Source organism: Cygnus olor, chromosome 6 (genome assembly GCF_009769625.2).
Source record: "Cygnus olor isolate bCygOlo1 chromosome 6, bCygOlo1.pri.v2, whole genome shotgun sequence".
NCBI classification, from domain to species: Eukaryota; Metazoa; Chordata; class Aves; order Anseriformes; family Anatidae; genus Cygnus; species Cygnus olor.
Genome location: NC_049174.1, coordinates 20217884 through 20232871, shown reverse-complemented (window position 1 = coordinate 20232871; position 14988 = coordinate 20217884). Strand labels below are relative to the sequence as shown.

General features: G+C 38.4%; 1 protein-coding gene across 10 annotated transcripts in view; it reads right to left on the bottom strand.

Moving 5' to 3' along the window:
- The window catches only part of ABCB11 (ATP binding cassette subfamily B member 11), a 67762-nt gene that overhangs the window by 13151 nt on the left and 39623 nt on the right, over positions 1-14988 (bottom strand). For all 10 annotated transcript variants that reach the window (XR_005821345.1, XR_005821346.1, XM_040562352.1 and 7 more), the window contains 11 exons: positions 13786-13910; positions 12209-12383; positions 10727-10840; positions 8579-8689; positions 7549-7674; positions 5997-6200; positions 5144-5314; positions 3712-3913; positions 2941-3016; positions 1867-2002; positions 157-318 (listed from right to left, as the gene is read on the bottom strand). Coding sequence is in view for 8 of the 10 variants with exons in the window: in XM_040562352.1 (XP_040418286.1) it covers positions 157-318; positions 1867-2002; positions 2941-3016; positions 3712-3913; positions 5144-5314; positions 5997-6200; positions 7549-7674; positions 8579-8689; positions 10727-10840; positions 12209-12383; positions 13786-13910 (1602 nt within the window). In the remaining 2 variants the exon portion in view is untranslated. The remainder of the gene's footprint in view (positions 1-156; positions 319-1866; positions 2003-2940; positions 3017-3711; positions 3914-5143; positions 5315-5996; positions 6201-7548; positions 7675-8578; positions 8690-10726; positions 10841-12208; positions 12384-13785; positions 13911-14988) is intronic.

The following is a 14988-nucleotide window of genomic DNA, read 5'->3' as shown; positions in this document are numbered from 1 at the left end:
CCTACTGAATAATTGTTTATAAGCAAGAAGCGTAACCCCATTTGCTTGACAAGATATAAAGACTCACCCAAAACATGTCAAGTACTGTTTCACAGGTTCCTTCGCTCCCTTCTGCTTAAGAGCTAAAATACTCTTCAAAATGTTAGCATTACTTACCCCAAGAATCTGACTGAATAACAAAGCGTAGAGAGGACTGACTGCTCCATTCACAGCTGCTCCCAGAGATCCCAGCACCATGTATGGCCATTCAGAGGCATTGTATTTCAAAATCCTGGTAAATGGTACAGGCTTGATGTCTTCCTCCACAACAACAGGTTCCTGAAAAAACAGGTTGGATTTATGAAACAAATGCATTCTCCCAATGATGTTCTCCCTATGACAGTGAGATAAATATCATTAGCATTGTCAGTTAAATGGCTATGTCCAAGTCCCAAACAGCTGCTCTAGGTTTGTATGGGAAGGGGCAATGATGGGCCTTGGCTGCTGCATGGAGCTCTTTCGCAGGGTTAGGGATTCACAGGAAGGTTACATAAATGACTACTGCTACTGTCCCTGGAGAAAGAGAGACAGATTCATGCCTTATGTAGCTCTACTGATTCCAAATTAAGAGGTTAATTATGACCAGACTTTCTGCTACAGAAACTCAGACTGTTCCCAGTCTGCTGTCTCCAGATGATGCATTATGCAGTACTCAATACCAAAACTTAAGCTTCTTCCTCACAAGGGGCTTTTTATGTCTCTCCTGGAATGTTCTTAAATATGATTTTACAGCATTGTGGGTAAATACATAGATCAGACTCTGCATCAAATTAATAGGTGTGCAATATAACTAAAACGGAGACATAAGAGTGAGAGCCAGAGTCAAGCTTTATACATGCTAATTATGCCTCCCTTTTGTGAAACATCGTCAGACTATGGACAGAATTCCCATAATTACTCCCAGTATCAGCAGAATATTGATCATCAAATTATAACTTACGCTGCAGTTTGATTTGTGCAGTATTTCTGCAACACTCGGTGTGCTGAGCCCTGCCATTCATATGGCTGGAAATGCCCCGACAAAATAGACACTGTAAAGACCCATCTGCTGGAAATGGGCAAGGATGAATGGGTGGAAACATTTTGTTTTTTTCTCTTCCTTATGAGCTAGTATCAGAGTCACAGCACTAAAGCCACTTATTTATCCTCAGCAATAGCAGGAATAGAGACTTCTAACTGCCGTTTTCTGCACTGAGTATCTGTAGCCCTGCAAAGTGGGGCAGGGAGCTTCATAAGCACTTTAGAAACCCACTGTGAGTATTCCTAAAGAACTGGTTCTATCCTGCATAATTTTAACATGTTTGTTATTTTCTATACTACTTGATTGCACAAGGACACAGTCAGTGAAAGGACTCTGGGCCTGTTAGCAGTGAGGATCTCTCTTTACTCACACACCTCCAGCTGATTTTGAGAAGAAATGGAATTTACTCTATTGAACAAGAAGTAGCATCATTTCTATTGCTGAGTGGCTATTACATTTCACAGACTGAGAGCCTTGCTTTTTGTTGGTTAATTCAACTTTAATTTATATGCCTTTTAATTAATAAGTATTTTTTAACTTGATCTACAACATACGTTGATTTACCAAGAGCTCATGGTCTGCTACAAATTTTACGTGGAACAATAAGCATGAGGGCCATCAAAATACAGCTTACAGGATACAGAAGATAAGACTTGAAGTGGTGGTTTTGTTTAAGTTGAGAAAAGTATCAACCCGAAAAGACATATCTGCCTATAACAGAAGCATATATTTACAGGTTCTCATTAACAAGTAATTAAAAGATGTCCTTTTTGGTTGTAATTTAATAATGAACTATTGGACCTGACCTTTTTTGTTTGTCCATCATCTTCTCCATATGAAGACATAAGATACACAGACTCTGCCTGATCTCCTGCAATGGATAATGGAGGGTCGGGGATGACATTGGAGAGCTGAGATCTGGACCGCTGCCGAAGTGAAGCTCTGTGAAGGAGGACAGATATAGTCTGTTCTTCACAGTTCAGTAACATAATACTTTCTCTCAAAGCATAAACAGTTTTCATAACAACTACATCAGGTTTCACTGAAGCAAATCATACGACTCCCACTGCCTTCTTTCTTTTCCTGTGTTCTCTCAACTTTTGAGAAGAAAATATCCCAAAGGGGGAATAAATACTTTTCAAAATCTTACTCTACCCCACCACTCAGACATTGTCTTCTATGTGACCTGCACTGTTTTTTTTGAGGAAAAGTATGGTGTATCCTACTACATTTGCATAAGCTATTAAGACACCAAGTCAATTCACCATTATCAAGTAGTTCAGTCCAGAAAAACAGGATGCTGAAAAAGTCCAGCTCTCTCCCCACTGAAACATGACCCTGTGATGTAGGAGATAGATTCACTTGCATGTCTGACGTGGGCTTGCCAGAAAGAAATAATAGACGTCTAAGTAGACTGCCTGGCTTGTAAAAAGCTTTCACTTTCATCAAGAAGAAGCCTTAATAAAACCGTCCTCACACATTGCATCATTGACCTCTCAATGTCTTTTCTTTAAAAAAAAAAAAAAAAAGTGAATGGATTGAAAGTGCATTAGGCAATATAAATACATGGCTGTATGAGTAATATTAAAAATGGAACATAAATATAGAAAGCCAGAACCTTGCAAGAGGGTCCTATGTCTAGAAAGGGGAGTAAAATTAAAAGTCTTTCTATTTATCCATGGACCTTCAATCATTAACATATTACCCAAGCTCTTTCTTTCCAAGTGGATGGTGTCTCAATGAAATGTTTGAAGCCCTTCCACCCTTTTTTGAAAACACACAGACCAGTGAATAATTAACACTACTGGGATTATGGAATGGTGGGAAAAATGTAGAAATCCAGAAACATACTGAGATTTACATTGATTTTTAAGACTTACCGCAAACTGGCCCGATAGCTTCCTCTGCTGAATGACTGGATTTTCTCAAGATTTGGCTCAATGTTATTTTCTGTTGCTGTAAAATACAGTATATACAGCTCTTTAGTTTGTGCTAAAATTACGTACAACTTAAGTCCAGTGTTGATTTGTAAAAAAGTGCAGCCTCCAAGCTATAACTGGAATACTTTGTAGAAGGCAAGGAATGTAGCACCACTTTGCTGCTCATCCTACATATACCCCAGGTTTTAATATTTGTATTTGACAGGATGAAATTAATTGAATATTGGGCCATCTCACTTGGGATGTGAGTGCTGAAGGCTGTTTCCCTATTTTGATACTGTAATTGTTCTTTTAAGACAATCATATCCAAGATATGATGCTTCCAAAAATAAAAAGGTCATTCTACTAGACCTCCATTTCCAGAAGCTTTGATTCAAATCTTCCTCTAGTAAAACAAATAGGGTGGTTTCAAAATACTCTGTAATTTGCTTGTATTTCAAATGTGACATGGCTGGACTGTCAGCACAAAATCAAAATATAAAATGGCAGGGTATTGCTGATCAGGATTAATATTTCAGGGCAGATCTATAGAAGGAAGGTTATTCAGTGTACATGCAGTAAAAACCTTTTGGCTAGGGCTATCAATGTATTACTTTGCTGAATGCTAAAAGTCGGTCATTAAGAGGGTGGGGAAAGCAATTAACCCCATTAAAATAAATCTACATTCTGTGGAATTCTACATCACTTTATTAAAGAAATCAAGACACTTACTTTCTGTTGCTGCTCTAGTAAGTGCTGCGTCTCCTTTGCTCTGCAAGGTCACCAACATGAAATAAACCCCTTTTCTCTTCATGAGTTCCTCATGAGTTCCTCTCTCCACAGCCCTTCCATGCTCAAATCCAATGATGACATCGGCAGCTTTGATGGTTGACAGGCGGTGAGCTATTGAGATCGATGTGCGGCCGAGGCGAGCCTGACAGGGAACAAAACAGCCCCAGTCCCAGGACAGCAAATGGAAACACTTGGAACCAATGCTCTATCACCTAAAGTTTCTCTAAATCAAAGGCAGTCTTTCAAGTGGACTTTGGCTGGAATTCCATCCATAGCCCACATATTCCCCACCAAAAAAAAGAGAGACAGACACCTGGGTGTTCATTTTGCCAGCAGTCTAAGCTGTATGGGAACATCTTGTTGCAGTGTGAAGGCTGTGAAGGGGCACTGCTGCAGCACTAAGTGTTTTAACTTGGACTCAGCACTAACACTTGTTGGAGTGCTATTATCTCCAGCTTTGCAGAGAAACCCAGACATTTGCAAAGTTCTAGAACAGTCAATTACACATGACTGATCACTGCAATATTCTCTGCTACCAAAGAAGAAGAATTATTCCTGAATGTAATTCAAGTGTTCTGAATGTGTTGCCTTAGCAAAGTCTTTCTTGGATTCATGGACTGAAGTTAGGAAAAATGACCAAGATTGCAAGTGACACCTCTCTACAGACTGTAGATTCTTCTTCAGTCATCTGACATAGTTATTGTCTGTGTGTAGCATTCCAATGGCATTAGGAATGGCGTTTGTTTTAGCAAAATTTACACGACTAAGCTCCCTTTATGTTAAATGGAGAGAAAAATTGGCAGCTTTATTTTGACTTATCTTACATATTTACTGTAGAATTAGATGAATCTACCTGGGATCCTATCAATTTTATTGGTCACCTCTCTGATGACTAAGAGGAGGCTTAGCACAGCTGGTTTGGGAGTAAGGGTCTGTGATGCCAATATTTAGTTTTATTGGATGAATCAGACAGTTGACAGGGAAAAGAGTCTTTCTTGGCATGGATAGAATTGGTGAAATCTTCACAATCCTTAGCATCTTATTACTTACTTCATTCCAAACTCCCCTCATAAGGGGTTTGCTGTGGGACCCAGAACACATGGGCTAGATCCTAGTTCACACAAAACAAGACGAAGCATAGAGAACCTCCCAAGATAAGCACCTATCTCTGGAAAAAGGGAACTATCCTGTTAATGTCCCAATGCAAGAAAAAATATTTCCTGTCAATAATACTAAGGTTCTATTTCTGCATAGGAATACTATTAAGAAAAGCTTTTTACTGCTTTGTTGAAATTCAGCAGCACTGTCTGCAGAATGCATTCAAAATAATTTCTGCCCTTGTAAGTCTGATTTATGCTATACTAAAGCAAACCTTATGAAGTGCTTCTTGGACAATAGCTTCACTTTCATTATCAAGTGCTGAAGTAGCCATATCCAGTAGCAGGATTTTTGGGTTTCGCACAAGGGCTCGGGCAATAGCTATCCTCTGCTTTTGACCTCCACTCATCTGGCTTCCACCCTCTCCAACATGAGTGTCAAATTGCTGGGTAAAGGAAAAAAGAAGAAATTTGTAACAAAGAGGTCTATTAGAAATCAACATAGATACTGGTACAATGTCTCTCAGATTTCTCCTGGGAATAACTTTGAAAATTTTTCATTTTTGAAAGAACAAAAAACACTGTTAGTGCACCAAATGCAAAGGAGAGCTGATGAAGTAATTTTCTTCATAATGAACAACGTTGTCTTGCCTGAAGCAAAGTGTCAACCCCAGACCTAAAGTATGTACTGATAAAAAAGTGCAGTGTTCTGTTTTGGCTCAGAACAACTCTATCAGCAAAAGCTGCAATGGAGAGGAAAACACCTGCCTACTCTCCATCAGATGACTCACCAGCAAGCTTTCCAGAGAGCTGGATTTGTCTGCTGATGGCATGTGACTCATGAATACCGTGTCTCTGATTCATGATTATCGCACCAGCTTCAGGTAGAGAATTAGATAAACACATACAGCCTAAGATCTAGGCAGCCAGGATAATTTATAATTATGTATATTATATACATGAACTTGGTGAAATCCACGTAGTAAGACCTAATTAACTCTGATCTGAGGACAGGTTACTGCCTACTCTCCATTTTAATCTTCTGCCCATCACAGGTGGCTGCATGAGGGGAAAGACACAGAGAATCTCTATTTTTCCATCAGATTTTACTTACAAGGCACAGCATACCTGTGGCAAGTCCATGATGAACTTGTAAGCATTGGCTTGTTTGGCTGCTTTGATTATGTCATCCATGGTAGCCTCATCCCGACCATAGCGAATGTTCTCTGCAATCGTGGTAGCAAACAGCACTGGCTCTTGCTCAACAATACCAATCTGTGAGCGTAGCCACTGGATATTAAGGGAGCGAATGTCATGGCCATCCAGAGTAATCTACAGAAGCCAAATAAAGCAAGGACAAGCAAAATAAAATTCAAGGACATTATTTCCTTCAGTCCAGAGACAAAGAAAGACACAATAAAAATAAAGGGCTTATGATGTTGTTTTTCTATGCCCAGTGTAAAACACAGCTTTCATACAAGAAAAACTACAGTGTAGTAGCAGAAGTGTACAATAGTTCTAGTGTGTAGGAGTTGTGCTTTTGATTTAATTTCCCAACACCTCTCTTTTCTTGGTCTCACAAATAAAGCCAGGCAGAAAGTACCCATCAAAATTTCTTTCTTTAAAGGACTTACAAATTTGAGCATATACAGATGGTATGTGTTTTCCATTAGTAAAAATGAATTAACTGCTCCATAGAGGGCCAGGCGGAAGAATAAATCATCCTCCAACATCTCCCTGCAGACACTTTTAAAGACAGGTAGTTACTTTCAAAGGGAGGAATTTCTATTTTCTAGCCTGATCTACTCACAAGGCCTCAAAGTATGTCTGTGTATCTCATTTTCTAGTCCTTACCTTTCATCTGTGTAAAACAATACCTCTAGCCAAATTTACTCCTTTGTCTCAGTACTGGGGAGGTAGCTAATGAAGGGGAGGCCTTTTTTGTAAAAATGCAAACAAGCAAAAGTTTACAAAAATTTTCTTCTTGACAATGGAAAAAGAAAGGTTGTTGTGAGCAGCACCACTGTATTTTCATACATTTTCTAGTCTTCAAGATTCCAAAGTACTGTTAGGACATATGGTGAAATGTTCTTTGTGAATACTGAAACTTCAGTCTTTTGGCATGAAAAACAGGAAGAAATCATAGAACACACACCCTAATGTAACTGAGTTCTGCATAAGTGAGTTTTGCAGACTATGCTTACACTAAGTTGGTTTTCGTCTCATACATTCAAATACAGGTCACCATATGTGTGATTTGTGCCAACTAGGAAAACAGAAAAAGAATGAGACTTAACAGATGTAGTTCGTATTCTTAGCCAAACTATTATTAAATGGTAATGGCAGATGCTAAATCAGTATTATGGGATAATGATTAAATGTTTAATACTGAGTTTCCCAGAACATAAAATGGTTTGTCACTCCTGAATTATTTTATCTATAGGTACAGATTTTATTCAGGTTGTCACTGAATTTTATTTTCTCCTAGCAGTTTTTCATATAATTTTTGATAATACTATCTATTCAGTATTCCCCTGAGAGGGAATTTCACTCATTTCTTTATTGGATTTAAAAAAAAAAAAAGTTCCTTAGAAAGTTCCTTTCCATCTCAGAGAAGAAACCAAGTCACTCTTTCAAGTCCCTAAGACTAGAGAAACGCCTGCTAGAACAGGACACTCACCATGCCATCAGTGGGGTCATAGAAACGCTGGATGAGCTGTATTGTTGTACTTTTTCCAGCTCCACTAGCTCCAACAAAAGCTGTTGTCTCCCCTGCTTTAATAACCATATTAAGGTTATCCAAAATCTGGAAAGAAAAAAGAAAACAGAAAAAATCTATCCATTCTAATTCTCTCACTGTCATATAGGCAAGCAGCAGGAGGAGATCCATCCTATATTCTTTATCTTTAGATTCAAAGTAAACATACAAATTAAAAAAAAATTATATATGAAGAAAGAGGAAAAAGAAAACAATTTTTTTTACATTGTTTGAAGAGTTCATAAATGCAGAACACAATTTTCCATGACAGGCATCAGATTTTGATCATTCTTTGTTCCTGTTTTTCATCATTAAGAACTAGTCAAGCTAATACCATTGGAGAACTTGGTGATAAATCCCCTTTAAGGAACAGTCTATATGACTTATGAATGCCTGTTAAAGCATAAATGTTAAGAACGTAAAAGTTAAATTATATAGAATAATCTGATACTTCTTATGCTTCTGTGTCTGCCAAATGCACTTTCCAAGGAGGATTTGTCACTTCAAACACAGCAGTAGAGAAATAATGGGCTATACAGCCAGTGCTCCTGTACCTTTTCCTAGATTGTAATGGGTCACGTGATACATCCCCAGGGTAATGGAAGATTTTTCGAAAATTTCCTTGCTCAGTTCAGCTTATTACTTGGTCTGCTATTCTTGCACAAGTTGATAAAAGTGCATAACTGATTTTAAGAGAAGCTGTATTTAGATGAACTTTCTGAAATCTACAAGTTTATGTTCAGCAGCAAGGAATACGTATGGCAACAGATATGTCAGAATGGTAAAACAAAATAATGGTAAATAGAATTACACCACTGAAGGAAGAATTATTTACAGCCTACTTTTAAACAGGTCTAGGCTTATGGGAAGCAAACTCTACTGAAAATCTAGAAATTGCTGGCAGGATATATTTTTTACAGTAAATGTGTTCACAAAAGAGATGAATAATTACCTTTACGTCAGGTCTGGAGGGATAATGGAATGTTACATTATGAAATTCAATTTCACCTCTTACTTTATCCAGCTTGTAGCCATCTTCTGACATGCAGTCAATGGTGGGTTTCTAGGGCAAAATGTATTGTGTTATTTACTTGCTGTTAAGCAGCCAACACTGTTGCAGTAGATAAATATTCCCAATACCATACAAAGCCATGGCACCTCTGTTTGAAGAGCAATTGGCTGCATTGAACCAGCAGCAAGATCTGCCCCTAGGCTAGCGGGCAAGGAACATGAAGTAAAAGGCTAAGTGATGGGAGAGCTGTCACTGGCAGCTAGCGCAGGCAAAACGAATGCACCCTCTTTTCCTTTTATGCTTACTGCACTTACACAGTCTACTATTCAGATAGGTTTTGCTGAACAGAATAGTTAGAATGCTTCATTGATGCAGCTAAGTTAATTTAGCCAGCTCCTCAGGACTAAAATGGCTACTACTTTGCACATATAAACACACTCTTACACCACTGAAAAAAATAATAATAAAAATTGCTGAAAACCTACACACTTCATCATTTTGCATTTCAAGCATCCATCCCTGTATGCCCCGTCCTAGGAGATGGAATTCTGATTTGAGGTTTTTCCACGAAGTGCTTTGGGTCTCACATACGTTTGGCAAGGCTTTGGGTATTGTGGACCATCAGACATGAGCACAGAACTAAGAAATTTGAGGGATCCCAAAGAAATTAAACTTTCTGAGGATAGATTTATGAAGAACTTTATGGAAAAATATTAACCATGGAATAGAGAATTAATTAAAACTATAACACCACCAATATTTGATAATTGATACATACATTTATTTTTTTTTAATGTAGCCTAACAGATACAAGGGAATTTTAATACTGGAAATGTGCATATTCTAATAAGTTAAGAACAGCTAAAAGACTGGTTCATCTTTAGGAATATATCTTACTTAAAATCCGATAATAAGCTATGAAGAAAAGACTTTCACTAATCCTGCAAATAGGAACTGCAGCATGACCATGTAAGTTTAGTGCCAGAGAAAATCTGTATGAGGGCAGAGCTGAGCTTTTACTATCAAATCACAAACCTACAAATGCAGCAAGCAGATAAATCGAATTTGTCACCCTTTCCTCTATATGGACAAAATCTCACATTAGCTTTTTTTTTTTTACCCTTAGATTATCTGATTCAGCCTTATCTTGAATTTTGTGATTAATCCTTACTGCTGCAAATCTCTTTTGCTTTCTAAATTTTTCTCTAAAAAACACTTCCCTTATTCATCTCTTTTTCAGTTATCTTAGAGCAAAAGCTTTAGATTATAAAGTGCATTTATAAGGCATCTATGTTATCATTATTATAGAACACTGACAGGTTACAAAAAAGTCCATTAGCATTACCACAGCTCTTTGAGCTTTCTTTATATACCGTTATGTGCACTGTAAAGACAAGCAGCATTTTAATGTGTTTACACACTTTTAAATAGGCACAAGCACAATAAAGCCTGTCAATGACCAGAGATATAAAGTACTGTTAAGAAATCTACAGTGTTCTGTCGGCCACTAAATATATGCAGTTAGAGAAAGGAATCCTCATGAATAGATGCCAACAGCTCTCAGACTTTCTCATGCAACTTCATTTCAAATATGTATCTGTACAGAGAACATTGTGATGAACATTTCTGAATGCTGCAAGATCACTGCCTGCGCACATTTGGTCTCACTTTCACTCAGGGTATAAATCCACCTTTGCCACCTAATGCCAATAGAGCCACAACTTTTGACACCATCCTGGGGCTGGGAGCTAGGTGCCTGCTCAAAATCTGACTGCAAGGCAACTGATAGCACCTGCCTGTACACTTTCTGTGCGCCTGCACTGACCAGGAACCATATGTAAGCAGGTATGGGAGTAAGAAACAGCAGTGGCTGAGGTAAAGCTTCATTATTCAGAAACAGGCTGCTTAAGGAATGTTAGGCAACCTCTCTGAGCGTGTATGCATGCTGCTAGACCTTTCTATTGCACAGTCAATCTTTCCTTAATTGCTTTCATTTTTCCTCATTTACACTGTGGATAAACTACAGCTGCTTGAGGCTTATTTATTTTCCCACCACACAGTGACACAGCTTAGAAATGTATTACTTACTTTATCTATTGTCTCAAAAATGTCTGTTGCAGCCCCACGGCCAGTGGCAAAGGCTTCTAGGCAGGGAGATGCCTGACCAAGATTTAAAGCTCCTACTAAAACACCAAAGAAAACCTGTAAAAGCGGACAAAGAGATCAACAAAATCTGACATCAAATTTTTATTACAATTGAGAGTTTAGACAGGCAAATCAAACTATAGTGGCTTAATGAGTTCTTGTGCATCAACTGAGCTGCAGTGACTCACTATGTGAGCATAAGTAGCTCACAAAAAAAACCAGACAAATGCCTCTTAGAAACAATTTTCATTATCTTTCACAACTTTGCTTCCAGGTTGAACTAAATCAAGTTATCATATTTGCACTGGCCTAAGAGTGTGTGCACTCAGATCTTTACTGACTTCTGCTAATGTGTTTTTTGAGCCACCTTACTTTGACTGCATGATTGTGCCTTGAAACAAGGGCTGAAACTGAATGTCAGTGGCAAGTAGATTATTTTGGAAATGTCTTTGACCAGTAAGCAGACAAGAGTTTACAACATTTAAAAATATAAAGCATTTAAAAATGTATTACAATCTTTGTATATTGCAGTTCCTATCTAAATCAATACTCACAACACTTACTTCTGGAGCAGGTACCAGCTACAGGGAGTATTTTGGTCTCCCTCTCACAAATAAGTGTATGGGCTACTACCAATGCTAGATATGCCAGTATATGAGATTATGAAATTATTATTTCAGTTCTCTGTTGTGACATCTGGGAACATTTGTCATCTCCTCATAAATGGCCTTAGGTCTTAAGTTGACTGTTTCTGCAGGTAGCACAGATGCTCACTGTTTCAAGTCCTTTCCCAACAACCAAAGGGAAGAGTTACCCACTAGTGACCTTCCTCTGAAAGCCCCATGATGTCCTTTTAGTATAAGCCTAGGATAACATGACAAAAAATGAGCCACAGTACCCATTCTTCCTGGAAGGACTAACAGAAGACAAAGGCAGCTGGACAGAGCATCCAGTATCAGAGGATACTTCAAGAGTCCAACCTTGGAGTCTGGCCTTACAGATCAGAAGCAAGTGAAGCTGGAGCACATCAACACAAATTTGATAGATTTGATAAAACTTTCTTTGGCCAGGTTCCTCTTTACCACAATGGTTTTATTTTTATCAAAATAAAAGTTCTTCACAGAAGACAATAACCCAGATGCCACAAGGCAACACACAATATGGGAAAGCTAGTTTCAGATCTCTGTCAGATGTGTACCAGACTCTCAAATGCAAGCATTGTTCTGATCACAGTAGGCAGCATTGTGAAATATTTAAAATATACATGGATTTTTTTCATCTTATTCAGTTGTGTCATACACTTTCAAACATATACTGAGTAGTGACCTTGCAGTAAGCAACCAGATACCAGAACATCACAGATAAGTGTTCTAGAACTGTTTTAAGAAGCAACCCAGAAAAGTTGCAACAAGCTAAAATAGGTACCTGTAGAAGAGTGCCAGGTGAATATTCATCTTCTTCAAGGACAAGTTTAGAGCCATACCAAAAGGCTAACGCGTAGCACAGGAAAATTACAAACCACATGTAACCAGTGAATAATCCCATTATTATTCCTTTTCGAATCCCCCAGTGCTGAGCAAACACCAGATTCTTATCATATCTGTAGAAAAACAGAAGTGAATGAAATGAACTTGATAGTAAAATTAAAATAAAGACCAACAGAACAAGGTGTCTTCAGTGGCTGACTGCTGCAGTGAACACAGGGGCCACGTGAGGTTGATACCTCTCAGTCTGAAGCGAGAGACCCCGACTACTTCTGCTGAAACCAGCAGTGCTACCAGAACGTGAAATCACTGCATGTTCTAGTGCAACAAGCACAAGAAATACCACTCTCACTGCAGATACCTGGCCAAGGGACTGGCAGTTTTAGCAGTGTGGCATGGGGTTTGACAATTTGCCCAAAACCTCAGAGGAAGTTCTACAACCATGTCATGCTTTAAATGAATTCAAGAGAAAATTGTTTAACATCATCAAATCATCATATTCTTGCTGTGAAAAGCACTGATAAATATTAAGTGTAATTGGGAAAAATATGAGTGGCAATCTGCAATCGTGGCAACAAATGAAGCAAATAGTTGAGATTCAGTTATCTAAAATTCACCTTTCCCTTATTTTTTCCTCTTGAGCAAGTACTACTGAAAACCTAGGAGCAGCTAATTAGATATTACAGGTGTTTTAGGTAGAATTTAGTCCAAATTTGGACCAAATATTCTATTCAATTTTAGGACCCTGTCTCCAGCATCAGGTTAAAGATCAGATATGTCTGTAAGAAGACGAGGGTGACAATGACAAAGTGTTCAGGTAACTGAGAAAGACATAAGATTGTTTTCATCTCTCTCAGATATTTTTACCAATATTTTCATTTACTTAGTTTTAAGTATTTATAATGTTCATTTACTATTGTTAAGTACTGTTTCTGTAACTATCACTGTTACTACTTTCCCTGACATCTTTTAATGAATTTCTATTTTCATGCTCCATATTGCAATATTTAAAATAAAGCAACAAGTCATACACATGTACATGGCAATGTATGTAAAAAACAACAGACAAAAATCCGTAAGGAAACTTTTCTTTCCCGATCCAAGAAGGTTTTGTTTTTAATAATACAAACATTCCTACTTTACAGTGGGCACAACAAATACGGGTCTTTGTGGAGGCTATGACACTTGCAACTAGTTTTTTTACTTAGCTTGAAAGTACCCAAGGTTTTCAGATGTGCTGCAAAGTTTGCAAGTAAGTTTCTGCAAGTGAGAATGACTGGAAGATAGTATTTCTGATGTTTCATTTTACTGATTGAATTATGAAATTGTTTTTGCATAAGTAATTCTATTTGAAAACGAAGTTTTTGCAACATACATGCATATAATTCTCAAAGCTAATAGATGGTCGTTGTTTCAGAATTCAGAGACTACTTGAAGTGGATTTCTGAAGTGTATTCCAGTGCTATGTTGCTACAGGAAAAAGAAACCAGAGACTCTTTACAATTTGTCTGAACAAACCTTTCGACCTCTTTCCTCTCCCCGCCAAAAGCAGCCACTGTTCTGATGGATGAGAGCACTTCGTCAGCCACAGCCCCAGCTTTTGCATAAGCCTTTAGTTCTCGGCCTGTCAGTTTTGCCACAGCCTATGAAACCATAAGAAATGTTGGTTACAGCTCAACTGTAGGTGCAGACAAGGACTGCAGTGAGCAGTGCTGATTGCCACACAGTGCTGCCTGCCCTGCATGAGGTCACTCTGTTAGCAGCTCTGCTCCTAACAGCACACTGCCCACTCAAAGGCTTGTCTTTGTGTTAGGGCATATACCTCTGCAGCATGTTTTGCATAACAGTTAATACCATTTGCCAACAGCTCTGCTCCAAACAACTACAAAGAGCACCCGACAACAGCTGCTTTCCTTCCCTCCGTTCCTCTCTCGGCTACTAGGTGGGTTATAGCAGACCACAGATTGAGGATGTGTGCACGCTGGGAGGAAGGGTTAGGTTAAGCAGGAAGAGCAGCCCTTTAGCCACTTAGCAGACCCAGCCTCAGGAAGAAGAGGCAATGGAACTGATGGGGGAGGATGGAAAAAGATGTTGACCACCGCTATGCTTTGTTTCGAGGGCCAACAGTAAGCAGGTTCCTACACAGCATCTCAGAGCATACTGGATGCTGAAAGATTACTTAGGCTCAAAAAATGCTCACATTCATGGATGAAAATGTTATCATGGACTGTTATATACAAAGCTACCATATTGGATCAGGAGTTAAATATCCCTGGAAATTGTAAAGCATCATTACTTGTTTACCCTCTTCAAATACTCTACCCTAGACATCTATTAGCCACTCTTAGAGGGAAAAAAAAGGCTAAATTGATGGTGGAGATGTTTTCTTTATGGTATAAAACGAAGACTTGGGCTAGTAAGGTTCATAAGGAGGAAACAGATGTGGGTACGTGAAAGGAAAGAGATGGGGACAGAAAAAGAAGAATTAAAATTGGGAAAATGACAAACATAAAGGGGAATGAGGTCAGAAAGAAATTGCAAATGAAGTAAAGATGCATTTTGGAGTTGATTTTATTCTCTGCCAGAATGCTGTTCTCCCACTTCACACTGAGTCATTATTCATATCATCTGCTTTGCAGACAGCACATTGCAAAAGGAGAGCAGGAAGAAACAAAATTTGTCAGAGTTACACTATAAGTTTGATAGCAAAATGACCAAACT